This window comes from Ictidomys tridecemlineatus, chromosome 2 (assembly GCF_052094955.1).
Source record: "Ictidomys tridecemlineatus isolate mIctTri1 chromosome 2, mIctTri1.hap1, whole genome shotgun sequence".
Classification (NCBI taxonomy): domain Eukaryota; kingdom Metazoa; phylum Chordata; class Mammalia; order Rodentia; family Sciuridae; genus Ictidomys; species Ictidomys tridecemlineatus.
The window spans coordinates 10,751,574-10,778,900 of record NC_135478.1 but is presented as its reverse complement, the minus strand read 5'-3'; the positions used below and the strand labels follow the sequence as shown (position 1 = coordinate 10,778,900).

At 47.4% G+C, this 27,327-nt stretch overlaps 1 protein-coding gene and 1 long non-coding RNA gene across 2 annotated transcripts in view; one reads left to right on the top strand and one right to left on the bottom strand.

Moving 5' to 3' along the window:
• Positions 1-26,880, top strand: part of Adgre3 (adhesion G protein-coupled receptor E3) — a 30,735-nt gene extending 3,855 nt beyond the window's left edge. Inside the window, exons 3-15 of the mRNA XM_021733821.3 lie at positions 2,069-2,224; positions 5,109-5,146; positions 9,474-9,657; positions 10,548-10,667; positions 13,145-13,329; positions 15,217-15,384; positions 16,717-16,914; positions 19,584-19,819; positions 20,317-20,383; positions 20,616-20,707; positions 21,827-21,995; positions 24,961-25,072; positions 26,652-26,880. Coding sequence (XP_021589496.2) covers positions 2,069-2,224; positions 5,109-5,146; positions 9,474-9,657; positions 10,548-10,667; positions 13,145-13,329; positions 15,217-15,384; positions 16,717-16,914; positions 19,584-19,819; positions 20,317-20,383; positions 20,616-20,707; positions 21,827-21,995; positions 24,961-25,071 — 1,724 coding nt within the window. The 3' untranslated portion in view covers position 25,072; positions 26,652-26,880. The remainder of the gene's footprint in view (positions 1-2,068; positions 2,225-5,108; positions 5,147-9,473; positions 9,658-10,547; positions 10,668-13,144; positions 13,330-15,216; positions 15,385-16,716; positions 16,915-19,583; positions 19,820-20,316; positions 20,384-20,615; positions 20,708-21,826; positions 21,996-24,960; positions 25,073-26,651) is intronic.
• On the bottom strand, positions 1,941-4,447 carry LOC144374808 (uncharacterized). The gene is made up of 2 exons (XR_013434094.1): positions 4,138-4,447; positions 1,941-2,273 (listed from the first exon to the last, which is right to left on the bottom strand). It is a non-coding gene; the product is annotated as an uncharacterized LOC144374808 (long non-coding RNA).
• Positions 26,881-27,327: the final 447 nt, after the last annotated feature.

The window sequence follows — 27,327 nt, the reverse complement described above, 5'->3', positions numbered from 1 at the left end:
GTTTGATCCCCACAAAATGCAAGAAGTAACAAGCCTGGAGCACTCCTTAGCCCCCTCCTTCTCTCCTCAGCTGAGAAGGGGAGCTCATGATGTGGCATCTGCTCTCTCCAGATAAATCTCTTACTTGCCCACTCCCAACCCGTAACTCACCTGCCTCTGATAAAATTCATAGCAGGACCCTCTCCTTTCAGTTTCCTGCCTTGGGTTTCCTATAAGGCATTTCCAAATGTCCACCCAGCCCGCCATGGAGGTAGTGTGAAGTCCGTTCTCCGGGAGGCCCCTTGGGCGCCCTTCCATCCAGACCCAGCAGTCACACACCTAGGAGAACCAGAGAGGTGGCGGTACATGGAGGGAGAAAAGAAAAACCCCATCCAAAAATGTTAGAACCCTTTCATCTGCTTCTAAGAGATTTTGGTAATGCATGGAGCCCAGCATGCCTTAGGGGCCAGGAAATGTCCCCAGCTCAGGCTGGGAATATTTTTTCTTTTTACTTGTTAATAGACCTTTATTTTATTGGTTATTTGCGGTGCTGAGAATCGAACCCAGTGCCTCACACATGCCAGGCGAGTGTGCTACCGCTGAGCCCCAGCCCCAGCCCCAGTCTGGGAACATTTCACATGGATTCCAGAAACCAGACACTGACCCCCTCTGTTCCACTGTCCCGGCCTGCCAAGGTGATCACAATGCTGAGAAACACCTTCAGAAGGAACAAAATGAGAGTTCGCAGCCTTCATCCTTTGACCAAGACCTGGGGTCGCCACTCATGAAAACATGATTGTTCTTGCTACCTATTGGGGCATTTTTAAAAATACCCCCAAAACAAGACTCTTCAAACCATCATTCTGTTTTTCTCATAATTCTGTGAGTCAGGAGCTCTGGAAGGACATGGCCAGGGGTCTCAACTCCATTCCACCGATGTCCACTGAGACAGGAGGAGCCGCCTCCAAGACAACTTATTCTCTGACACGTTTGGTCAAGCCTCTCTCCCTCTTTTTTTTTCTCTATCCTTTCATCCATCTCTTTTTTTTTTCTCTCTCTCTCCCTCCAGAATGTTCTCACTGGGCCTGATGGTCTCAGGGGAGTCAGTCGGCTTGAAGCTGCTGCACCCTAATCCTGCTCCGTCACCCACAGCCTTCTCCCCCCACCCCCCGTCTTCACAGGGCATCTTCTTCTTCTTAGAGGAACATCAGTCACATGAACCTCATCTATTTTTTTTTTTTTGGTACTGGGAATTAAACCCAGGACACTCAACCACTGAGCCACATCCCCAGCCCTTTTTTATATTTTATTAGAGACAGGGTCTCACTGAGTTGCTTAGGGCCTCATTAAATTGCTGAGGCTGGCTTTGAACTCACCATCCTCCTGCCTCAGCCTCCCGAGCCTCTGGGATCACAGGTGTGTGCCACTGTGCCTGCCACAACTTACCTCTGAAAAGACCCTATTTCCAAGCAAGGTGAAACTCACAGGTTCAAGGTTGGGACTTCAGTCTGCACTAGCAGGCATAGGTCAGTATCCAGCATATATAACCTTGACATTTCCCCCCATTCCTCTGCATACCAAATATGAGGTCTTTTCTGGATACTGGAGACCACTCAGCCCCAGCTCGTGAGAGGCAGAAAAGCTGGCTGCTTCCTGGGAGCACCAGCAACAGTGCCTGTTGGTGGGTAAACGCCCACGTCTTCTCCTGACAGGTGTGCTCTACATTGCCTCCCAGAGGTTCTCAGAGGAACTGCACCCCAGGTGCCCCCTAGGGAAATTTGCTAAGTAACATCCCTTTCATCATCTGCCTTCCCTTCCCTTTCTCATTTCACCACTTCCCTCTCAAGTGTTTTCTGGAATCAACTCCCAAATAAAGCGCTTGCACTTGAATCCTTGCTTCGATGTCTCCTTCTTCAAAAAAACCCAAGCAAAATCAACCAAGAAAGAACAAAGACAACCACTACCTAAACGAATTTATCTCCAATACCCAGGACAGGCCCTGGGGGAAAGGGCACAGCGTCTGGCACAGAGTAGATGCTCAATAAATGTCCATTGGATGACTGGCCAAATTTCCCTTTTGTCTTTCCAGATATCGATGAGTGTAAACCGCCCATCAGTATATACTGTGGATTAAATGCTGAGTGTAAGAACGTGGAAGGAAGTTTTCACTGTCGCTGCATCCCTGGATATGCGCTCCTCTCCGGAGATGTGCAATTCAACAATTCCAATGAGAACACTTGTCAGAGTAAGGCAATCCTTGTCCTCTCGTCTCCCTCTCTCATTTTTCGTTGAGTCTAATACGGGGCGGGGGGTGGACAAAGAAACAGATTTTCTTATTATGGGACCAGATTATGTTTCTATTTCCTGGAAAGAAGATAACAAAGAGAAGGAGGATATTCAAGTTCAGGGGAATAGTGGAGTAAGGAGGGCAAGTGTAGTCTAGGGAATAGAAAGTGGTGATTGAGACAGAATCCTTTGAACCACAAGGAAGAAACTAACTCAGACTAACTTGTGTGTTCCTATGAATGCATGGATGAACTTGAACTCCAGGCCAAGAATGAAGCTGGGATTTGGAATTAGCCGGAACAGGTGGCCCCAGACCATCAGCATGCTCTGCTCCCTCCACCTTAGTCACCCTCTTGTGTCTGTTCCTTTCTTCTCATTCCCTAAAGGCTGGCTCTGCTACCTAGATCACAGCACAGAAAATGACCACCCTCAGCTCCACATCTTACCCTGTCTATGGCTCCAACCAAAGAGAGGTTAATGAACCCTCTCTTAAACCTACTTGCAAATTCTTTGGAAATGGGCAAAATGTTCCAGTTTAAGTCATATGCCCACCCTTGGGTCTGTGCCCACCAAAAGTTCCATATTCTATAAACTTAACCGTTCCTATGGAAACCACCTAGATGGGGGAAGTCCATATGCACGAACCAAACAGGTCTTGTAAGCACGTGACTTTGCATCCTTGGGAAAGGATGGTCACCGTCAAGTGCCAACTTGCCCTCAGATTTTCACCCACTCTTTTTCATGTCCTGTTTTATTTCACAGAGAGCTTTACCAGCCCCGAGCTATTGGCCACAGTTGGCCTCATACAAGAGAGACAAAACTAAATTCAAGGAAGCTACTTTGATAAGAAAATAATGATGCTAATAGCTATTCTTCTTGTCATTATTCCTTATTTCCCTTGTGCCACATCCTAAGGTCTCCACTAAATGCTGCCCATGCTTTATGTCATCTGCAGTAATCCTGTGAAGTAAGCATTGCAGATGAAAGACACTGAGACAACCAGAAACTCAAAAGTCTGCTGATAGTGAGGTCAGTCATCCATAAACAGGTTTCAGTCATGATTCACTTCCTGTATTCTCACCTGGGTCTCATGGAAGCCCACGAGGGACATGAAGACTCTTTTTTCTAGTAGGAAAATAATAATTACCCCTCTTGATCAGTCAGAATCTAGCCTGAAAACAGAAATCACACCAGATGCTTTGAACCAGAGGAATTTCATTTCAGGACTTGGTACTGGTAAAGGAATTGCTGAGATGTCAGAAAAACCTTCTTCCCGAGCTCTCTTTGAGAAATAAAACTTGTACCTAGCATGCAAGAGGCCCTGCATTTGATCCCCAACAGAAGAAAAGAAACTTCCTCATTTTATACATTAAGTTCTGCAGATTTGTTCCGTTCGTTTTTCTATGGATTGTTTTGTTAAACCACTTTGACTGTGGTGTTATTCATTTCCAAATTAGAAATGATGGACTTTTTGCTTTGTGAAAAGTCGTATCTGCATTGTGATAATATGGGACACCCTAATAACCTTACAGACAATTTTCACTTATGCATTTATATACTTGAAAGACCAAGTTTACCCAATCTACATGGTAGTGTTGTAATGTAGGTAGTTCATGCTAAAATCATATGATAGATGCTCAATGAATACTGAATGCATTAACATTGGGGGAGCCCTGGGTAGGGTTCCCACCCCTTCCTCCCTTCCTTTCATGTTCGTTGCCATGAGCTCACACTTTCCATCAGTGGTTGTAAAGTGAGCAAGTGGAAGAATGAACTCCAACCGCACCAGACTCTTCCCAGGCAGCGGGCACCTCTGCCCACCAGACACGAACTGACCGAGGCTCCCCCTGGGCTTCACCTCCTTAGACTCACCTTATTTTAGAAGAGAAGAAAATTCCTTTGGTTATTTTCCTGATTTCAAGAGTTCTGCACAATGCTTTTAAAGAGATTGACCCCATTTGGAGTTGATCTTTAACCACCGTTGGAAAGTCCAAGCCACTTCCCGCCATGACAAAGTTTCTTCAGCCTTCCGTCAGAATGACATATTTCTACCATGAACATGGTGTCCTTTAACAATCACACCTCGGGTGGGAGGTCAGTGTTCCTGGAGTCTGAAGGCAAAGCCCTCCATATTACAGGAAAGCTCTGTGCCCTTGTTAGCAAATAGACTCAGCTGAAAACCACAGACTTCACTCGGTCTGATGGTCACAGGGAGGTAACACTGCTGGCCTCTCCCCGGCTTTCTGGGACAGAAGCCATCGCCTTCACAAGGTGCAGGCAGCAATCAAAGGTCTTCATCGGTAGCCGAGAGCCAAACTGGATGCTCTGCATCTGCGTTGACCTGTAGCTTGGCTTTCAGCTGAGTCACTTGGCTAAAGCGGGCAAAGAACTTTCCTGTAACATGATGATGATTCTCAGGCTAACTTTAAAAAAAAAACTGAGGCTTCTCACTTTCCCTTTCCTTGGCCATTTCAGTTATAGTGTCCAGGCAAAACTCAACTGAAGAACGGGACACCTACACTGGTGCCTCCTCTGTGGAGGGGTCTGCCCGCCACGCGGTGTCCCCGATCATTCTTCCTGGAGGGGGCTGTCTTGCTGCTGTAGGAGGTTGAGCAGCATCCTGGCCCCACCCACTAGAGTCCAGGGGTATCCACCCAGGTCAGACTTCACCAAATGTCTCCTGGGGCACAAAATCACCCCGATAAAAATCCCCCGGGCTGTGAGCCCCAAACAAGCAAGCAACAACCCTGTCAGTGAACGTAAGGGGGGTCACAGCCCTGCAGGGCAGAGAGGCGAGCCCCCGTCTTCCTCCCACCAGTCACACCTCTCTGTGTCCTCTGCAGATATCACCTCCTCAAAGACACCCAACGGCCACCCAGAGGTGAGTGAAGGCCAACCCTGGAACCTAGCCAGGTTATGAACACCAGGTAACTGATGATCCACAAAGCCCAAAGATGGCCTGTGGAGGGGGTTTAGGGCAGGAGACTTGTATTATTATGAACGTGTAATGTTAGCTACTGATAATGTTGTATTATATAATAATGTGCTGCATCATGTGTCATTATGTATTAGATAATGTTCTTACATTACCCAGTACTATATGTATTGTTTAATTATATTATATAGCATAACTATATGACATTCTTATAATAGTACTCTTATATATGACTAGTTATATGATTTAATTATACACTATAAGGTAGTATTAATTATATAATTATATTACATACAATTATATGACATAGTATTAGTTTATGATACTGTTATATGAGACAGCAAGATAAAGATAAATGGTAAGTAGTAGATACATAGAGAGCTAACAGTTCATTATAAGGAGCCAGCTGACGTGATTATTGGAGTCTGTCTGTAGTGGGCTAGCCCGTCGGGAGCTCTGTAGCTAGACACCAGGGAGGCAGATGGATATTGCTCTACCTCAAGGGTTGGTAGGCTTGAGTCATAAGAAGAGCCAGTGCTTCTCACTTGAGTCCATGGCGGGGTGGGGGAACGACGTTCCAGTTCACGACAGTCAGGTAGGAGGTAATTATCTCCTATAACCTTTTGTCTCTATTCAGGCCCCCCACTGATGGGATGAGCGCCCCCCCCACCTTTGCTCATCCATTCATTCCCTGATGAATATTTAGGTTGTTCTCACATTTTGGCTATTGCGAGTTGTGCTCTTATGAATAAGTACTTGTAGGCATCCCTGATTTCAGTTCTCTTAGGTCTATACCTAAGAGTGGAATTTCTTGGTCGTACAATAATCTAAATGTTTACATATAGGATTCAGAAAGGGCCATCTGTTTGCTCCATCTAGAAACCCACATGTTAATGTCATCCAGAAACACACTCACAAAAACATCCAGAAGAATGCTTGACCACATACCTGGGCACCCCAGGGCCCAGTCAAGTTGACACACCAAGTCAACCATCCTGTTCTCAGTCATTGATTTACTCACCTGTAAAATGAGGTGATCATGGAACCCACCTCCCTCAATATTTGAGAAGATTAAAAGAAATAACGTCTGTGAAGTACTTGGTGCAGTGCTGACCCAGACAGCATACTACACACGCACTGCCATTGCTGTCTCCAGTAGACCCATGACGTTGACATGATGCAGAATCACATCACACAATCACCCCCAGACCTTGGGCAGAAATAATACCGCGCTTACAATAGGAGTTCAAAGCGTGCCCACTGCAGTCACAAGCACACCAATCAACAGGTCATCACAGGAACACTGTGTTACAAAATCGCATCTTTGAGTTCCTCAGAAAAAATTAAATGTAGACTGGCCGTGTCATTTGACAAGTCCACCCCTAGGCATACACCCAAGAGAACTGGGACTCAAATACTGTTCATAGCAGCTCTGCCCACAAAAGCCAAAACGTGGGAACAAGCTAAAGATCCATCAGTGAGGAAATGGAGAAACAGAAGGTGAGCCATCCAGACAGTGGGGTATCATGGAGAACCAAGTCCTGACACGTGCCTTGCAAGGTGGAAGAAACTCTAAACACTGTGCTCGGTAAAGAGGCCAGATCCAGGGCGAGGGGGGTAGCTCCATGACAGAGCACTTCTCCATGACCAAAGCCAGAAGGAGCCAGAGGCACAAGGTCACACAGGATGACTCCATTCACATGAAATGTCCCGCCATGTGCTGTGGTGGGTGCCTCTAGTCCCAGCTTCTCTGGACCGAGGTGGGAGGACCACTCGAGCCCAGGAGTCCAGGTCCAGCCTGGGCAACATAGTGAGAACTCATCTCAGAAATAAATAAAGAAAAAGTTAGAAATGTCCAGAACAAGAAAATCCACAGGAACAGAAAGAGGACGGATGGTTGCCCAGGACTGGAGGATGGGAAAGTAGGGACTACTGGGCATGGAGAGTCATTTAGGAGTGACAAAAACATTTTAGAACTACAGAGGCTGTTCACCGTGAGTGTGTGCATGCCACTGACGTGTTCACCTTAAAACAATAAATTTTAGGTTATGCAAATGTCACCTAAAAATGCATTTCAAAAAAAAATGTCATCTTTCTGGGTGAGAACTACAATAGCAATTCTGAAGGGCAAAGACTTCAGCACCTACTCTGTGCAAGTGAATTTAAGCCAAGAAGACTTTAAACACTGTTGAGAGGAGGGGGATAGACTTTATGTATCAGGCAGGAGAAAGGGAGGCTACTCCCAAACTAGAAAGCTCAGCTCAGAGCTGGGCACACCTTTAATTCCAGGCACTTGGGAGGCTGAGGCAGGAGGATGGCAAGTTCAAAGCCAGCCTTGGCAGCTCAGTGAGACCCTGTCTCCAAAACAAACAAACAAACAAACAAAAACAAAAAAGCTCCACATTTTCATGAAGACTCGTTGAACTAAAAGAGAAAGATGTTAAAAAGATTTATTTGAACCTCAATTCTGAGAGTTCCTGTAACCCTCTCTTTATTTCATTTTTTGAGTGACACACAATGGGTCCGTATCTATGAGATTCAGTGCGATGCTCTCACTCGTGTACATGAGCAGTTATCAATGCAGGGTAATTAGCAGATTCACACCGTGACTCCACCATTGCTTTGTAGAGAATCTACTTAAAATCTCTCTTCGGTGTGTTATGATTAACTGTGCCCACTCTCCTGCTCCACGGAGCACCACAACTCCTTCCTCCTGTCGATCTGTGGCATTGAACCACTGACCGACCTTTCTCCCTCCCCTCCCTCTGCCCTTCCTGCCTCTGGTAACCACTATTCTATCCTCAACTTCCATGAGATCAACATTTTTAGATTCCACAGTGAGATGGGGCAATGTTCGTCCTTCGGGGCTTATTTAAATGTCGCTCTGCTCACGGCACTTGGGTGTGATCCCATTTCCGCCTAAAGAGCATCCACTCATCCCAGGAGCATTTACTGAGCATCTTTGCCAATCTCTATTCCACCTACTGAGAAAGACCTGCAAACAAGAAAGGTCCCCGCGCTGATGAAACTCGCCATCTGGGGCTTGATGTCCTCATGAACCCCCTAGAGAGTCTTGTAAAGTACAGGTCTGGCTTCATTCAGCATACCTGGGCTGCGGTTTGAGATTCTGCATTCCTAACAGGCTTTCAGATAATGCTGGGTCCTCCAAGGACCATATTTTGACTACAAAGATATGGGGAGAGACATTCAGCCTTAAAAAATGTTCTTTCAAATCACCTTGGTCCTTCCTTCTTCCCCAGCACCTCTCTTGGCTAGTCATCTCTATTAATCTGTTTTCATTACTATAATAAAACATCTGAGACAGGCTAACTATATAAAAAAAGGTTTATTTAGTTCTAGAGGTCAATGAAGTTGGCATCAGCTTGGCTCTAGAGAAGACCTCATGATGGCTGGTGTCACAATAATGTGGGGGGCAGTAGAAATGCGGGGAGGCTCACAATCCCAAACAGGAAGCCAGAGAGCAATTCAAAGGTCAGATTTTTCTCCTATCAGAGTTCACTCTCCCAAGAGCACCGCCCTCAGTGACCTAAGGGCCTCCCATTAGACCCCGCCTCTTAAAGGTCCACAGCATCTCCTCACATGGCCACAGAAAACCAAGCCTCTGCCACAGAACCCTCAGGGTGCACATTCAAACTGTATGCAAGCTCAGCACCATCAGGGTCACGTCCCTTGGTTTGGAAAGGCCAGTCAGAGTGCTCTGAGCTGGAACTCGGATCCAGGGGTTTCTTGGCTTTGCCTACTGGCACTGGAGAGTGGGTCTTGCTTGGTAGTGGGCAGCTATCCTAGTTTCATAGGACACTGAACAGCAAGATGCCAGGAGCAGCCTCCCCCTGGCTATAACACCAAAGATGTCTTTCACCACTGGTAAAGGTCTCCAGGTCTCCAGGGCTGGAGAAGGAGCAGATTTTCCACCCAGCTGAGATTCACTGGCCTGTTTCAAACTTACCACTGTGGTAATAACTAGCCTTTACATGGTGTTTACCAGGCAAAAAAGGCTGTTCTGAAAGCACAGCGTCTCATAACTCATTCAACTTAAAAAACAAAACAAACACACAAAAAAACCTCTATAAGGTCCTGTGTCTGTCTTAGGCACAGAAGGATTGAGTGACTTGCCTAAGGTCACACAGCAGGAATGAATAGTGGAGTTAGGATTTGAACCTGGGTCCTCTGGCTCCAGAGCCACCTTCCCACTCTCCCCGTGGATAGGAGGGCTACCAGATTTGGTTTCTAAGAATTCTTTATGTCTTCCAAGCTCCAACAGATTGTCAACAACTTTGAGTCACTCCTCACCAATCAGACTTTCTGGGGAGCAGGAAGCAAGCAAGAAGTCGCCTCAACAGCCTCGTCTATCCTCCAGAATGTGGAATCCAAAGTTCTAGAAACTGCCTTGAGGGCCCCAGGACAGAAAATCCAGAAGGTCCAAAACAGTACTGTGGGTAAGAAGGCGAGCCTGGGTGAAGAGATTAACAATACACTGCATGAGCCATTCATATCAGCTGCTAGGAATACAGACTGTTGTGGGAGGAGGAAGGCTGAGAGGGACGACAGGCAGGAGGCAGAACCTCTGGGGAGCCTGACGGGGTGATGGAAATGTCCTACTAGCACAATCGTGTGGTGGCTTCACAGGCGTAAACTCAACGACTTGAACACTCTGATGTGTGCGGTTTCTTGGACCTTGATCACACCTCCATGAAGCTGCTTCACAAAGATATTGAAATCCCAGCGGTTCAGGAGGCTTAGGCAGGAGGATGGCAAGTTCAAAGCCAGCTACTTAGCGAGGCCCTAAGTAACTTAGTGTCTAAGTAAAATATAAAAAGGGCTAGCTCAGGGATTAAGCGCCCCTGGGTTCAATCCCTAATACCAAAAAAAAAAAAAAAAAGAAAGAAAAAGATACTGAAGCATGATGGTGCATGCCTGTAATCCCAGCTATCGGGAGGCTGAGGTACAAGGATTGCAAGTTCAAGGCCTGCCTTAGCAAGTTAGTGAGATCTCTGTCCAATAAAAAATAAAAAGGGCTGGGGAGTAGCTCAGTGGTAGAGTGTCCTAGGGTTCAATACCCAGTACTGAAAATAATAATGATATTACCATTATTATTATTATTATTATTATAAAGAATGGTCTCCAATCCTGGGTCTATTATTTTGACTTAAAAGGAATTTAATTTTGGGTGCTGAGCCTATAATTTTTACTTAAAAGTAATTTGGGGAGGTGCTGGGGTCTTGTGGTGCTAGGTAGACACTCCACGGCTGACCACACCCCAGCCCACTAGGCAACTTTCAAAGGTCCTTATATCATCAGTAAACTTGACCCTTGCTTTCCTCACCAGCTGTCGAAACTCGAGTGGTTTCAGACAATTGCTCCGAAGAAAGAGAGGCATTCCGCTTGCACACCCAGATGAACTCCATGGTCATCCACTGCATCGACGTCATCCAGGGACGTGCACAAGGTACTGGCCAGCGGCACTCAGGGCCCTCAGAGCCGGGCCTCAGTCAAGTCCCTGGGAAATGTGCCCTGAAGCCTCCTCCCCAATGGGTGGTTGCCCTTGGGCTTTGCCATTCGAGTTTTTTCCTTTCAAGAATACACAAAGACATCTTCCCCAAGGGGAGACTTTCTGATCTGCCACATGGAAAAGACGTCTATGAAATCTGGGGGTCGGGGGGTTAATCGTCCGGTGTCTTGGTTTTGCGTTCACCCAAAGCAGATCTGGGTGAACCGATGTACGGAGTCTGTTTGGAAAATGACACCAGAAAACACCAGCAGGTGTATGAGTGTGGGGTCTCCATGAAACCCCACCGACAGGGTGAGGGCCTAGGTGTGTGCTCCCAGGATGACAGAGGCCAGTCGGTCCAAACTCAGCAGAGTGGGCAGGCCGCTGGAGACCCAGGGAAGAGCTAATGTCGCAGCTTGAATCCAGAGATACTCAGGAGGCAGAAGTTCCCCTTCTTTGGAAGTTCTCAGTCTGTTTTCTCTCAAGGCCTTCAACGTAGATTAGATGAGGTCCACCCACATTTTAAGGAGGAAAATCTGCTTTTACTCAAAATCTATTTACGTCCATGTGAATCTCATACAAAAAATTTTAAAATATTTTTTAAAAAGCCTTCGCAGCAACCTTCAGACTGATGTTGTACCCAATCTCTAGGTCCCATGGCCTAGCCAAGAGACACATTATTAGCTAGGTAAAGAGAAGTGAGACCAAAGCAAAGGCAACCTGTCAGGATACCTGAGCGATCAGGTTACTGCTGGGCCCGCCCAGGGAGCTGCAAGGTGTCCTTCCACTGTGATCCAAGGGGCGCCCTCCCACCTGGCTATTCCACTTAAGGTAGGGACTGAGCAGCTGACCACCTGCTCTGGTCTGTTTGTGGGTGGTAATGGACCCCACCAGCCACCCTGTGGCGGTCACTCAGAGGGTCATGCTGCTTGTCATAGAATCCACCTGTAGGTCGGGGTCCCTACAGCAGCTTCTACAGCTCATACAGAAAGCATTGGGTTGTTACCCATTGTCCCGGGATCAGCAGACTTTCTGATGTTTCAAGACAAACCAAAAATGGGGTTGCATAAGGAAAACTTCCAAATTTTAAGTTTGGCAATGTTTTTCCTCTACTTGCAATGGAAACATGATAGCTAACAGCATAATAAACGGGGTCTGGCTTCGTCCATTTGGGTTGCTGTTCACAGAATCCTGAGCCTGGGTAATTTACAAAGAAGTTTGTTTCCCACTGTTCCGGAGGCTGGGAGTCTAAGATCAATGCACGGGCTCTTGCTGCATCATTCCATCGTGGAGAGAGGAGGGGCAGGAGAAGACCAAGTCCTTCTAACAATTTCTAGAGTACTGTTCACGTGTTCATGCCGGCAGAGCCTTTGTGACCCAAACGCCTCCCAAAAGGCCCCACCTCCCAACACGGCTGCATGGGGGATTAAATTTCCAGCACACAAATTTTGGGGAACACACTCAGACCTAACAGGAGCCATCAAAGGCTTAATACCTGTAATTAATTCAGGTCATCCTGATCCATCCCATATCTCTGATCAAAGGGAAGCTATGGGTGCTATGGGTCCTATAGGTCCTATGATTTAAATGCATTCCCTAAAATTCATGTATTGGAAAGTAAATCTCCAAATTCATATGTTGATGGTGTTTGGAGGTAGGCCTTTGGGAAGTGACTAGGATGGGACAAGGTCGGAAGGGTGAGACCCCCATCGTCATGGGATTAGCAGCTTTCTAAGAAGAAGAAGAGGGGCCCAAGTTTGCGGGCTCCACCTTTTGAAGGCACTCCCTTGCCCTTCCGTCTTCCACCATGGGATGAGGCAGCAAGAAGGCCCTCATCAGATGCCATGCAGATATCAACATCATGCCCTGGGACTTCCCAGCCTCGGGAACCGCAAGCCAAATAAGTTTCCTTTCTTTATTAATTACCCAGTCTCTGGTACTCTGTGGTAACCACACACGGACAGCAGGTGTTCACTGAATTAGACTAAGGTTTACAGATCATCTCTACCACTGGAGTTTCCAGAGCTGGTGAGTCAGGGGAGACGGTCCACTAGTTAAATAAGGGGACATAACGTGTGGGTGCTTTTAGGACTGATGAAGAGGGATAAGAGAGACATTGGGAAGGAACTGTTTTGTACGCCATCCATGAAGCCTTGATTGGGTGATGCTGGAGCAGAAACCTGTGGAAGGCCAGGAACCCCCCAGGCAGCTGTGTGGGGGAGTCTTGGAGGCAGCAGGCCCAGCGTACAAAGGCAACGACAGGGAGAGTCGAGGAATGGGGAAAAGGCCGATGGGGACGAGGTATTGTCTCATGGTAGCGCGGATTGAACCCAGGGCCCTGCACACTAAGCCAGCGCTCACCACGGAGCCCCAGCCCCAGGCCGCACTGCCCCCCACACGCACACACACTAAAGGCTCCCTTTCCCTTTCCTCAGGTCCCAGTGCGGTTGCTTTCGTCTCCTATGCTTCTCTGGGAAACGTCCTCAATGCGACTTTTTTTGAAAAGGCCGACGAGAAGGACCCGCTCTACCTGAACTCCCAGGTGGTGAGTGCCGCGGTGGCACCCAGAAGGAACTCGTCCCTCTCCCAGTCTGTCACCCTGACCTTCCAGAACCTGAAGGTGGGTGGAAGCCGCCCTGGCCCTGGTCAGGTTTTGTGAGCCTAAACCCATTTGCATGCCGTTTCCCCACCCACCACCCCCACCCCACAGGCCACCCCCAGCCAGCCCACCTCCAGTCATACACCATCCTTCCCACCGCAGGATCCATGCCTGTGTTGATAAGAATCAGGGACGGCTTTGGTGTCAAGGGACTGGGCTCCGAGCCAGTGTGGAAGGCAACCAGGTCTCAGGCTCTGTTTTCACTGGACTCCCACAGGGAGGGGCGGGGTCCAAAGCCAAGAAAGTATCATAAAAGTCTGGCCCCCAACAGCCCTGGCTTTATTGTACCTTATGGAAATAGAGCTGAGGCTACACAGCAGGTGCCCTGGCAGCCACTTAGAATGTGGGTTAACTTGGGAGACACGGTGCTAAGTGAAATAAGCCAGGTCAGAGAGACAAGCCCCGCAGGGTCTCACTCGCACGGAATCTAAGGAACTTGGCCTCCTAGAAACTGTGAGCCCAATAGTGGCCACCAGAGACCGTGGGGAGGGCATACAGACAGGGGTGCGGGAGGTTAGTCCATGGGACAAAGTTGCAGTTACATAAGGAAATAAGTTCTGCCACTTTATTACATCATAGAATGACTTTAGTTAACAATGATAACAATTGTAAATTCTATGTTTCAAAATAGTTAAAAGCCAAGATTTTTAATATACTCACCAAAAAAAAGTGATATAGGGGCTGGGGCTGGGGCTCAGTGGTAGAGCACTTGCCTAGCATGTTTAAGGCACTGGGTTTGATCCTCAGCACTGCATATAAATAAATGAATGAAATAAAGGTCCATCAACATCTAAAAATATATTTTTAAAAAGTGTTACATACTTGAGGATATATACATACCTTATATGCTCGAGTACATATGCATATATATGATATATATATATATATATATATATATATATATATATATATATATATATATATATCCTCAAACGTATGTGTATATATAATATACATATATGCATATACCCAAAAGTACAGCATAGTCAAGTGTGACGGCTCATGCGTGGAATCCCGGCTACTCAGGAGGCTAAAGCAGGAGGATTGCAAACTCAAGGCCAACCTGGGCAATTAAACAAGATCCTGCCTCAAAATAAAATTGTTTTAAAAGCTGGGAACGTGCTGAGGGCCATTACCAAGTAGGAATGACGCATCGAAATTTCCTTGCCAAGCGTACCCCATGCTGCTTAGAGGACATTTGATGGGACATTGCATGCATGCTTTAATAAGGTGACCTTGCTCAAGGACCAAGGCGGATCTGGGTTTAGAGCTGATCAGGTTTGAGGAAGTAACCGGCTCCTTGAGTTTAAGGCGTTGCCAGTTTAAGATAATGGGTTTTAGGGAAGTTGGAAGTTGAAGATTATTGCTGGGATTAGGGTGTTCCTGCTGCTTGTTCCCGTTGAGTTCTCGTGAGAAAAACATGAGATTTGGAGATAGCCTCGTGGAGTAGGTGAATTGTGCGGGAGACGGCAGAGCGCGATTGCCCCTGGACCTGTGTGGAGGTGGTGTGAGAGCTGGAATAAAGAATTGCTGTTTGAATCTACAAAGCTGTGTGGTGGCTCGTGATTCTGGTGCCAAGCATTGACCTTGGCAGGAACGTAGGTGAAAGATAGAGCACCCTGGGTTCAATACCACTACCACAAAAAGAGCACAGTATACCCCATAAATGTGTGTAATTACCGGCTATAAACATGCATGATTATCAGGTATCGATTAAAGATGATTTTTAAATAGAGGTCCCCTGAGTGGCTCCTAACCCAGGAGCCTTCACATGGGCACCCTGGCATGGACCAACCCTGGGAATCACCCCTCCCGAGGAGGAAGACCATGAGCTCGTTCTGTTTCCAGATGAAACCCAGCAGCCGAAAGGCCTTCTGCGTCTACTGGAAGATCACAGAGGCGGGGGGCCACTGGTCCAGAGATGGCTGCTTCCTCACACAAGTGAACCAGAGTCACACTGTCTGCAACTCCACGCACCTGTCCAGTTTCGCTGTCCTCGTGGCCTTCACCAGCCAGGTACGCTGTGAGCATTTAACTCTTCCTCCTAGGACAGTCATCCATCAGTGTCCACGGACCAGGACCCCATGAAGACACCAAAACCAATGGAAGCCCAAGTCCCTTATCTAAGATGGCATAGCATTTGCCTAGAACCAACCCACGTCCTCCCGTATATTTTAAATCACGTCTAAATAACTTGCAATACTTCATACAATGTAAATTCTGTTCATAGTTGTTACACTGTATTGTTGAGAGAATAATGTCCAAACAAAAAAAGAACTGTACACATTTAGTACAGATCCAATTTTTTCCTGAATGTTTTCAGTTCAAGATTGCTCAATTCCTTGCTGTGTTAGTCAGATCCCGGCGGCTGTGACAAAATACCTGAGAAAATCAACTTAGAGGAGAAAAGATTTATTTCAGCTCATGGCTTCAGAGGTTTCAGTCTGTGGTCACTTGACCCTGTCGGTCACTCTGGGGGGAAGTAGAATCAGGTATCATGAAGACAGAGGGAAGGTCAGCAGAGTAGAGAGTTGGCTCTGTCCTCTCATGGTAACAGGGGCTTCCTGAAAGCTGCACTCCCTGCTACTTCCCCGCATCACAAGAGAATATTATGTCATATCAGTAGCCCAAGAAAATTACAAAACCCAACGCACACTTTCTACTGAATGCACAGCACTTTGGCACCACCAAAAAAATCAAGAAACTATAAGTCAAACCATCCTAAGTTGGACTCTGCATATTGAATAGGACAAACAGTAGTAAGTTGTAAATGTGTGACAAAGCCACGGAGCTCGAGCTAGGGCGGCCGACTGGATGGAGAAGTGGCCAGGGAGAAGCCAAGCAGGCCTGTTAGGCAGAATGCTCTCAGCCTCAACTTCTCCAGTGAGAAGAACGTTACTTTCTCACCCTGGTGTAGGGAAACCATCTTCCATTTGGAGGTTTCGTCTCGTTCTTTTGAAGAAAAAGAGGAAGTCAAAGTGCGATTTTCTTGGGCCTTCTGGTTTGGGGGGTTTTGTTGGTTTTTTGAGGGGATGGGGGAAGGTAGTGCTTTTGGTTCCAAAGAATTCTTCTTGCCAAAGTGACGTGTTTGGGGGTGGCCCATCCAGCCACCCATATTGGCCTGCATGTGTCCAAATGCTTCAAATGTCTACATTGAACAGGTCCATTTTGTTTACTAAATGTGCCTCAATAAAGCTGAAAACAGAAAAAAGTCGTCTGGTAGACAGACGCTTCCCACCTGTCATCAGGCATCATGCCTGGGTGGGGGATGCCCTAGTCCAGCGATGAGGGGAGGCTGGAACCCCAGAGCAGGGAGCGTGGCTGTGAAGGCTCCTCCCTCTGCCCCAGGACGAGGACCCCGTGCTGGACATCATCACCTGCGTGGGGCTGGGCGTGTCGCTGCTGTGCCTGGTCCTGGCGGCCCTCACCTTCCTCCTGTGCAGAGCCATCCAGAACACCAGCACCTCCCTGCACCTGCAGCTCTCGCTCTGCCTCCTGCTGGCCCACCTGCTCTTCCTCACAGCCATCGACAGAACCCAGCCCAAGGTACCCGGGCGTCCCAGGGGGTGCTGAACCGCACGGGGCTCTAATCAAACGGCCTGAGGTCTGTAAGAGAGAAAAACAGTTTCCCTCTGCCCTCCTGAGATCTTAGCTGGGGCTCCTGTAACAAAGACCATGAGCCCGAGTTCGTCACCAGGCGGATGTCACGTCCCGAGGGAGAGAGCAAGGCAATGAGGAACTCTCCAAGAGGGGGCTTAGAACCCGGGTTAGACGGCACCCTCCACAAGACGGTCAGGTTTGGGAGAAGGACAAGGTAAAGGAAGAGAAGTTTAGGGTGCCCAGGGGGCGCCACGTGTGGGAAGGCAAATGGGCAGGACATGCATGGTGGTTAGAGTGTGTTCCTGCTCCGGGCTGGGGAGGATCTGAGTTGTCCTCAGGGATCAACTGTCGTCCTTCCTGGTAGAGAGGAGAGGAGGACCCCCTGTACATGTGTGTCTGCATATATTATTTAAAAGGAAGGAAGGAAGGAATCCTGTCACTTGTGGCAACATGGTGAACCTGGAAGATGTGAAGGTATGAAACAAGCCAGGCCCAGAGAGTCGAACGCTCTGTGACCTCGTGTATGTAGAGGAGGTCACCAGAGGCCGGAGGAGGGGAGGGGCGCTGGAGAGAAGTGGTCAAAGGATACAAAATTTCATTTAGACTAGAGGAGTAAGTTCAAGAGACCTATTGAGCAACATGGTCACTAGGGTTTGTAACACTGTATCGTGTTCTCTGAAAAACCACTGAAGGCCAGGTGTGTAGCCCATGCCCATAATCCCAGCAACTCAGGAGGCTCAGGCAGGAGGATCCCAAGTTTAAAGCCAGCCTCAACAATTTAGTGAGACCCTGTCTCAGAACAAAATATCAAAAGGGCTAGGGATGGGCTGGGGTTGTAGCTCAGTGGTACAGTGCTTGCCTCCCACACATGAGACCCTGGGTTCAATCCTCAGCACCACATAAAAAATAATAAATAAATAAATAAATAAAGATTTTGTGTTCATCTACAACTAAAAAACAAAAAATTTAAAGAGTGAGAGCTAGGGCTATAGTTCAGTGGTTAAGGGTCCCTGGGTTCAATCTCTGTTATTAAAAATGTGGGGTGGGATTATATATATATAAAGAATAGATTATTTAAGTGTTCTCATCACAAAAAGAATGATAAGTATATAAATTCATATCTTGTTTTTTCAGCAGATAATGGGAAAGCTGAGAGCTCCTTTTTTATTGTTTATTTGGTTGGTTTTTGTATTTTTATTTATTTGTTTGTTTATTTTATGTTTGCTTCTTTCAGTTGCCTTTGGCTCAAAATAATTCTTATGCCAAAATGGCAATTTCTCTTTTTATGGTACAATATATATTTTTAATATGAGCTTTATTTATTTATCTATTTATTTTTTTATTATTGGTCGTTCAAAATATTAAACAGTTCTTAATATATCATATTTCACAGTTTGATTCAAGTGGGTTATGAACTCCCAATATTACCCCGTATACAGATTGCTGTATCACATCAGTTACCCTTCCATTGATTGACATATTGCCGTTCTAGTGACTGATGTATTCTGCTGTCTATCCTATTCTCTACTATCCCCCCTCCCCTCCCCTCCCCTTTTCTCTCTCTACCCCCTCTACTGCAAATCGTTTCTTCCACTTGTATTATCTTGTCTTACCCCTCCTTTCCTCTTATATGTAATTTTGTATAACCCTGAGGATCACCTTCCATTTCCATGTGATTTCCCTTCTCACTCCCTTTCCCTCCCACCTCTCATCCCTGTTTAATGTTAATCTTCTTCTCAAGCTCTTCGTCCCTACCCTGTCCTTGGTTACTCCCCTTATATCAAAGGAGTCATTTGGCATTTGTTTTTTAAAGATTGGCTAGCTTCACTTAGCATAATCTGCTCTAATGCAAAATGGCAATTTCTTTCCAAATTTTATTTTTATTTGACAAATGATAACTGTAGATACTTAAGGGTACAATGTGAGGTTTCAGTACATGCCTACATTGTGCAATGATAATCCAGGCTAATCAACATATTTATCGCTTTTTAAAAATCCTCTCTTTTAGCAAGTTGGAATCTGCAGGGTTTTGGGGTGTGGCTCAGTGGTAGAGTAGCATGCTTGGCGTGTGCAAAGTCCTGGGCTCAACCTCTGGTGACAGGAAGGGTGGGAGGGAGGAGAGAGACAATACATTATTATTAACTATAGTGACTTCGGTCAAATGTTACAAATTTTTGGTTAGATCAGAGGAATAAGTTCAGGAGACCTCTCATACAGCATGATGACTACAGTCAAAAACATGTATTATAGTCTTGAAAATTGCAAAGAGTGGATTTTTAATGTCCTTATCACACACACAAGAAAGAAAAGAATGATCAGTTTGTAACTTCTGAGCAGAGAGTGGTGGTTTCAGAGGCGTTGGCCAAGGGGTATCAGCTAGACGGGGGAATAAGTTAAAGAATTTACAGTCAAGTACCTTATTTCAGAGCAGCATATTCTGGTCCTGGGTCGGGCTGCAGGGGCTATTGCCCAGGTGCCCAGTGCTGGCCTTGGCCATCATCGCGCTTACTTTAATGCCCTTGGTCTGACATGAGGTGTTCTGAATCCAAAGCCAGCCTGGGAGAGGCCCCGGGCCGAACTCCAGCTGGCACCCCTCCTGGGCCTCTCCTCCCCAGGTGCTGTGCGCGGTCATCGCGGGCGCCCTGCACTACCTCTACCTGGCCGCCTTCACCTGGATGCTGCTGGAGGGGCTGTTCCTCTTCCTCACGGCGCGGAACCTGACCGTGGTCAACTACTCCAGCGTGAACAAGCTCATGAAGTGGCTCCGGTTCCCGGTCGGCTACGGGGCTCCTGCAGTGATCGTGGCCATCTCAGCAGCAGCCAGGCCTCACCTCTATGGGACACCTGCTCGGTGAGCGGCACCCTCACCCCGGGTCCCACACAGTGTCCCGGGATCGCCTTTCAGGGACAGTGTCAAAGGGCCACGATGAGAATGCGGGAATCCAACTGTGTTCCCCGTTCTTCATAATAGCTTCCACCTACCTTCCAGAGAGACAGTGGGAGATGGTGGCAAGAGTACAGAAGGTTCTGGAAGGAGGGAGTTTTGTGGTTCACTCTCAGTTTTATCCGTCTCCTAATCTGGGACCTTGTGTCCTCAGGATTTAGCCCTTCCCTGCGACGAAGGTAACCATTGTCCCAACCTCACAGTCCTGTGAAACTTCCACAGGACGGTGCCCTAAAATGCTCACTGGGACACCAATGCACAGTAGTGAGCAATCGAAGCCACCGTCATCAGGTAGCTTTCAGGGAGAGCCAGGAAAGCCCTCTGATAGGGAAGGTGTCACCTCAGGTCCCTCTGACGTGTGCTTGCTCTCATCTCTCTTTCGGTCCCTCTTCCCGTTGTCTCAGCTGCTGGCTCCGCCTGGACCAGGGATTCATCTGGGGGTTCCTCGGCCCCGTCTGCGCCATCATCCTCGTGAGTATGCCCCCCCCCCCCCCCGTGTTCCTGACTGAAGAGGGGCCACCACACGTGCTGGGTGCAAGACAGGACGGGGCCGTGCATTGCCTCAGCTGTGGTTTGACTTTCCTCCTGCTGCCTACGCATTCAATCCTACGGTGCCTGGCGGTAGAACTGTGCGTCTTTAGTGTGGACAAAACATAGGTTATTTTAACTGGTACTCTGTGCCCGGTCTGTGTCGCTCCTGCAGGTGAATTTGGTGTTTTTTCTTTCGGTCCTTTGGCTTCTGAGAAAGAAACTTTCCTCCCTCAACAGTGAGGTGTCAACCATCCAGAACACGAGGTAGGATGGGCCAGGGGTGGGGTTGGGGGGGGGGGGGCTCCTGCCACTCTTTCCCCCAGCCAGCCCCCCCCTCCCCCGTCCCTCCTGCCCATCCACCCACAAAGGCACTCTGCAGCCATGCTCGGGGGCTAGCTGGGACACTGTAACCGTCCGCTGCCACAATTAACGAGGACTTGTATTAGCTGGAGTACAGGCTGGACCCCTGAGAAGGGGCTTCCCACTTCCCTTCCCAAAGGAGTGGAAGAGACGCTGGTCCCTCTCAGCCGTCCAGGGCTGGTGGACAAGCTGTCCTCCACAGAGTGACCAGGGACTTACACGCTTTCTGTTTTTGCTGTTCTGCCATCCTCTGGGATGTTGTCCTTGTCAGTATCCCATCTATGGGAAAGAGGTGACATAGAAGTCATCCCATTGGCTGACCTTGGTCACATGATGATACCCAACTGCAAAGAAGCCTGGGAAATGTAGTCTGATTGTCAGCCATGTGCAGGGGCAGGGGGAGCTTAAAGGGAGAAGTCATCTAACACGGAAAGGAAAAAGAAAAAAAAAAAACAGAAGAAAAAGAAAAAACTGGCAGTTTCTGCCACAGAACACAAGATACCTCAGGAGTTCCATAGGTTTTGACTTAGTGAAATTTTCAACTTTCCATGAGTGCATGGGAGGCAATCCCAGGGTGAGTCAGGAGCATCTCTATTATGAAGATAGAGAACTGAGTTACAAGAAGATAAGGTAACTTGCCTGACCTCCCACAACTAGCAAGTGCTGGATTGAATTTAAGTCCTGGTCTCTCTTGAGTCCTCACTACTAACAACTACACTACAGGGCTGTCTGTGTCCATTACAAGCTTGTTTCTTTTTCTTTTTTTTTTTTTTTGCAGGGTGGGGGTGCCAGAGATTGAACTCAGGGGCACTCAACCACTGAGCCACACCCCCAGCCCTATTTGGTATTTTATTTAGAGTCAGGGTCTCACTGAGTTGCTTAGTGCCTCGCTTTTGCTGAGACTGGCTTTGAACTCGTGACCCTCCTGCCTCAGCCTCCTGAGCTTCTGGGATGACAGGCGTGTGCCACCGCGCCCAGCTCCATTACAAGCTTTCTGACGTGACCATCTCTGACCCCTCTCAGGATGCTGACCCTCAAAGCCACAGCTCAGGTCCTCATCCTGGGCTGCACGTGGTGTCTGGGCGTCCTGCAGGTGGGTCCCGCTGGCCAGGTCCTGGCGTATCTCTTCACCATCATCAACAGCCTGCAGGGCTTTTTCATCTTCCTGGTCTACTGTCTGCTCAGCCAACAGGTAAACGCTGAGCCCTTTCTCTGTTGTTTTAAAACTGTGTTTTAAACTTTGGAGGCATTTACGTTCCAGGTCTTTAAATGTTCACCAATCTGTCATCAATATGTGAACACACCCTGTCGTTTATCTACTTTAAAGTGCTCTTGAAGGCAGACATAGAAAATAGATGAGTTACTGAGTGGGCTGAAGAGACTGGGGGAGAGGATAGGAGGGGTGGAGGAGGAACAGTGGTTCTGGAGTTTGTTTCTTGGATGATGATAACGGTCTACACATGTTTAAGGTGATGGCCACAGAACCCTAGGAACATCCTAAAGCCATGGGGTTGAACTCTTTAAATGGATGGGTTGTGTAATAGGCGGATTCTATCTGGATGGGTTGTGTAATAGGCGAATTCTATCTCAGAAAAGCTAATAACAAAAGCAAGATGTTATTGATTATAAGATCCCCTGATTTGTTAGTGGCTTTCAGAAAGTAGACGGTTGCTATATCAGGGAAGGAGGTTTTCCTCCAGTTTTCACACTTACGCTCATAACAGGCTACGTCAAAAATCTCAGTGGCATGAACACGAGAACTTCCTTCTCCTCCATAGGTCTGCAGGTGGGGTGGGGTTCAGTGATCCCTGCTGGGCTCGGCTTGGCTTGGTTCCTGGAGGCAAATCAGATTCTTATCTGCTCCTTGGACTCATCCTGAGGCTTTGGCAGAACTGGGAGCAGTTCTTCGGCATGTTTTTCTCATAACAATGGCAAAATTACAAAGAGGCCAGGGGTACCCTGCAGGGCCGTTTTAAGCCTGTGACTCTGCTCAGGTCACCTCCGCTGATGTGCCACTGGACAAAGTGCGTCAGGTGGCCAGGCCCAAAGCTAACGGGGAAACAATGCTTCACCCACCCCGAGGCTGAGATAGGGTGTACTGCTTCTAACTAGGAGTGAATAAAGCAACCTGCCACACCACTTGACACCAATTCTTCAGCCAATTTAACCAAGCCACGCTGATCTCAGGAAGGATCAGCCAAACCCCAAAGACCTGCAGACTTGAGAGTGAGAAAAGTAAATATTTGTTTAAGCCACTGAGGTTTCTTGAAATTGTTTGTTATTTAGCATTAGCTGACTATTACAAGTGGGAAAGCTGGAAAAAAAAATACACGGTATAGTCTCCATGTTAGCCCACTGACAGAATTCTACATGGAACACTCATTCTATTTTATGGAGCTCAGTGTCATCTGATTTCAGAATTGGAAATAGAGCCAATTGGTATCTTTAAACCCAATTGCTGTCGTTTAACCTTTGATGCTAATCCAAATAAAGATGAGCTGTATGTGCAAAACAAACACCAGATTTTAAAACTTTTGTACAAAAAAAAAAGGAAGGTCCTCCCTCTCTTCCTCGGTCCTCCCACTTCCTCACGCTGAACACATAATCAAACTGGAATGGAAAAATAGCTCCTCAGGGATAAAGAAACTGAGCTGTCCAGAGAGCAGACATTTCCTGGGTTAGAACATCCACACGTTACTAATTGTCCAGGCACAAGAATATTTTGTGGCTTGTAGGACACTGAAAATACTTTAGTGAAGAAAGCAAACTTCAGAGCATTACTTCAGAGGGCCCCATTTTATGTTCATCTAACCATATAAACACTCACTGTTTGTGTTGTTTTTGGGCACTCACTTGTGTGTTTAGGGCGTATTAAAAGGGACAGTCGGCAATGTCTGGAGACGTGTCCCACTGTCACAACTAGGAGTGGGTTGCTAGGGGCATGTAGTGGGTGGAGGCCAGGGATGCTGTCCGCACCCTCCAGTGCACAGGACTGTCCCCACCAGAAAGCACAATCCAACTCAAGATCTCCACGGTGCCGCGGTTGGGAAGCCTTGTGTGGCAGACGCTGTCAGTGGCCCTCCCACAGCCCTTTGTTCCTCTCACCACGTGCCTGAGGTTTCCTGTTACAACATTTATGACTTGGAGCCTGTGGGCTTCTTACTGCCCAGGAGGTGTGAGTGGCCCAAGCCTGGGACAAGGTGGCGGTACCAGAGAGCAACACGGGCGCTTGAGAGCAGCCCTCGGCCAGTGACTGAACAGAGCTGGTGGATACACACCCCAGCTCCCTCCCCTTAGGTGCCCTGACTCTGGATTAGGTCACATGTCACCTGGGGCTGCCCAAGGGAGCTGAGCCCCAGTGGAAACTTCCTGGATGATGCATCCTAGGGACCACCCCTCAAATAAACTCCTTACACTTAAACTTTTGTTCCAAGTTCTAAATTCCTGGAGTAACCCAAATAAGAAAGATGGTTTCTGAAATATGAAATTTTATTTATTGTAGTAAAATATGCACCACATAAAATTACCACTTAAATAAATGTTTAGAGATAGGGACTCACCATGTTTCCCAAACTGGCCTCAAATTCCTGAGCTCAGGTGATCCTCCTGCCCCAGCCTCCTGAGTAGCTGGGACTACAGGTATGTGCAACACCATGTGTGCTTATGGTCATTATGTTCATAATGTCATGTAACCATTGCCACTGTCTCTAGAACTCTTTATCGGGACAAACGGGAACTCTGTACCTATCAGATAGTAACTCCCCATCCCCTCCTGCTGCATCCAAATATCTTTTTTTTTTTTTTTTTTTGGTAGCAGGGATTGAACTCAGGGACACTCAACCCCTAAGCCACATCCCAGCCCTATTTTGTCTTTTATTTAGAGACAGGGTCTCACTGAGTTGCTTAGCACCTCGCTGTTGCTGAGGCTGGCTTTGAACTCGCCATCCTCCTGTCTCAGCCTCCCGAGCCGCTGGGATGACAGGCGTGCCCCACCGCACCAGGCCAAATATCTTTCTTCTAAAGGCTGAATAACATTCCATCACATGGTTATGCCACATATTGTGAAATAAATCTCTATCTTCTTACTGATTCACCAGCTTTTCTCCTATTTTGTCATCTTAACAAAAACCATCCTGGTATTTCCTTTGATATGTCAGGTCCGGAAACAATACCGAAAGTGGTTTAGTGATGTCACAAAATCAAAGTCTAAGTCTGAGATACAGACGCTCTCCAGCAGGCTTGGCCCCGATTTAAAACTCAGCGAATGAGGTAAGAGAACCCATGACTTTCTCTAATGTTTTGCCACCCCGAACACCCCAAACTTCCTCTCCTTGTCTTAGCATAAGTTCCCTTTGAAGAAGAATATGAGGAAGAGCACTGTGCTACTCAGCTTTCTGTGACTATGACAAAATACTTGAGATAAACAGCTTACAAGGAGGAGAATTTTATTTGATGGTTTCAGAGGTCTTAATCCATAGTCACTTGGCCACATCACACTGAACTGTGGCAAGGCAAAACATCAGGGTGGGGAGTACATGGTGGAGCAATGAAGCTCACCTTGTGGCAGCTGAGAAAGAAAGAAAGAGAGAAAGGAGCTGAGGTCCCAATAGCCCTTTGAGGGCATGCTCTCAATAACCTAACTGCCTCCCATTAGGCCCCACCTCCTAAGGATTCCATCACCTCCCAGTAGCGCCCCAGACTGGGGACTAAGCCTTCCCCCACGTGGGTCTTTGGAGGACGCTGAAGGTCCAGACCACAACACGATCTTTCCTGATACCCTAGCTTGAGTTCCTCGTTCCCACTGAATTGTTCCTCAGTGACTCTTCTCCATTCACTAAGAGCACTTCAGCTGACTTTTGGAATCTGTGCAAAGAAATATGGGTTAAATATGTCACCAGCAATGCTACCATTCAAGTATATGCCACAGGGAGAAATTGACTTGCACAGATATAGACGAGTGATCAGCATCCCTCAAAACATGTCCCATAGAGAGATGGATGTGAGCCCAGGGGAATTGGTGGACCATTGAAAGGGCCCCAGGAGAGGGGACTGCCACCACCCAGATGTTCCACCTACCTATAGAGGTTGCATGGAATAATGGGACCTTCCTAGAGGGATGAAATGGTCTTGATAGAAAGGTAATACAAAAGAGAGCAAAATAATACAGTCCCTATCTTCGTGGAGCTTAGAGTACAGCTTTTCTCCATAGACAAAAAGCAGCCTCCAGGGAATTGAAATTCTGGAGTGGGATACTGTCTTAGTCTGTTTTCTGTTGCTATAACAGAATTACTGAGACTGGATAATTTATAAAGAAAATAAGGTTATTTCTTATAGTTGCAGAAGCTGGGAAGTCCAAAGTCAAGGGGCTACCTCTGGTGAGAGTCTTCTTGTTGGTGGGGAATCTCTATAGAATCCCACAGAGGTGCAGAGCATCACATGGAGAGACAGAATAAGTGTACCAAAGAGTTCTCACCTTGTAGCAAAGCCACTCCCTCAATAACCCACAATCCAATAATCCATTAACCCACAAATAGATTAATCCGTTGATGAGAAGAGAGTCCTCATGATCCAATCACTTTACCTCTCAAATGTTCCACTTCCAAATACCATTAGCCTGTGTCTCTGGGAATTAAGTTTCCAACATACACATTCTGAAGGACAAACATTTTGAGACGTGCACCCACCCTAGATTAGAGAACACATCTGCCCTAGGATTCTAGATCCTTCCATCCCCGCCTGGTGGCTGGAGCTGGCTTGCACTCACTCCTGCTCTTTCTCCATGTTTGAATTGCTAACCCTTCATCCACCATTAATCTAAAAATCTTCTGTGGGGACCTTTTTTTTTCAGAACAAGTGAAGAGATGATACTAAAACTAGAACATTCAGCTCCATATGGAAGTTCCTGACCATGGATCTCGTTGGCATCGTGAGGAATGAAATGTGACCTTTGTAAAAAGGAATGAAGTTGCGGCCCCGGGAACTCATTCTGCATATCACTGTGGAAATGTTTGACCTTCACTTCCCAAAGCGTGTGCTCCGCGTGATACTAAGCTCTCAATAGACGTGTGTTGATTGTATTTCTCTGTGTTGCGGTGTGTTCAGTCAATGCCTGGCCCTGGGCACCCAAATCAGGGTGGTTGCAATCACCTCCTTGACTTTTTGCAAATGGGGAGACCCCTCTCAAGGCCTTTCTTCGGGTTCTTACTCTGACTCCTCCTAAACTTGCTCTTTAAACTCATGTAGCCCTTTAAACTATCAACTTCTCCCAAAGCGTCTCATAAACAAGCAGCTTCTCCCTGGCTTCACCTCCTTTTTTATCCTGCAGAGGTGATAAAGGTAGTGATGGAAGTCCCTCAACTTCCTGACCCCAGACACCCCTTACCACACACCCCATCCGCCTCTCCTGCATCAATGCTCACACTCGGCAAAGGAGGCCCTTCCCGCTCCAGACTGGCCCCTCCTCCACGCTGTGGTCTCCCCTGCCCCCTCCTGCCTCTTTGGAGACCTTCCTCCAATGATTGCAG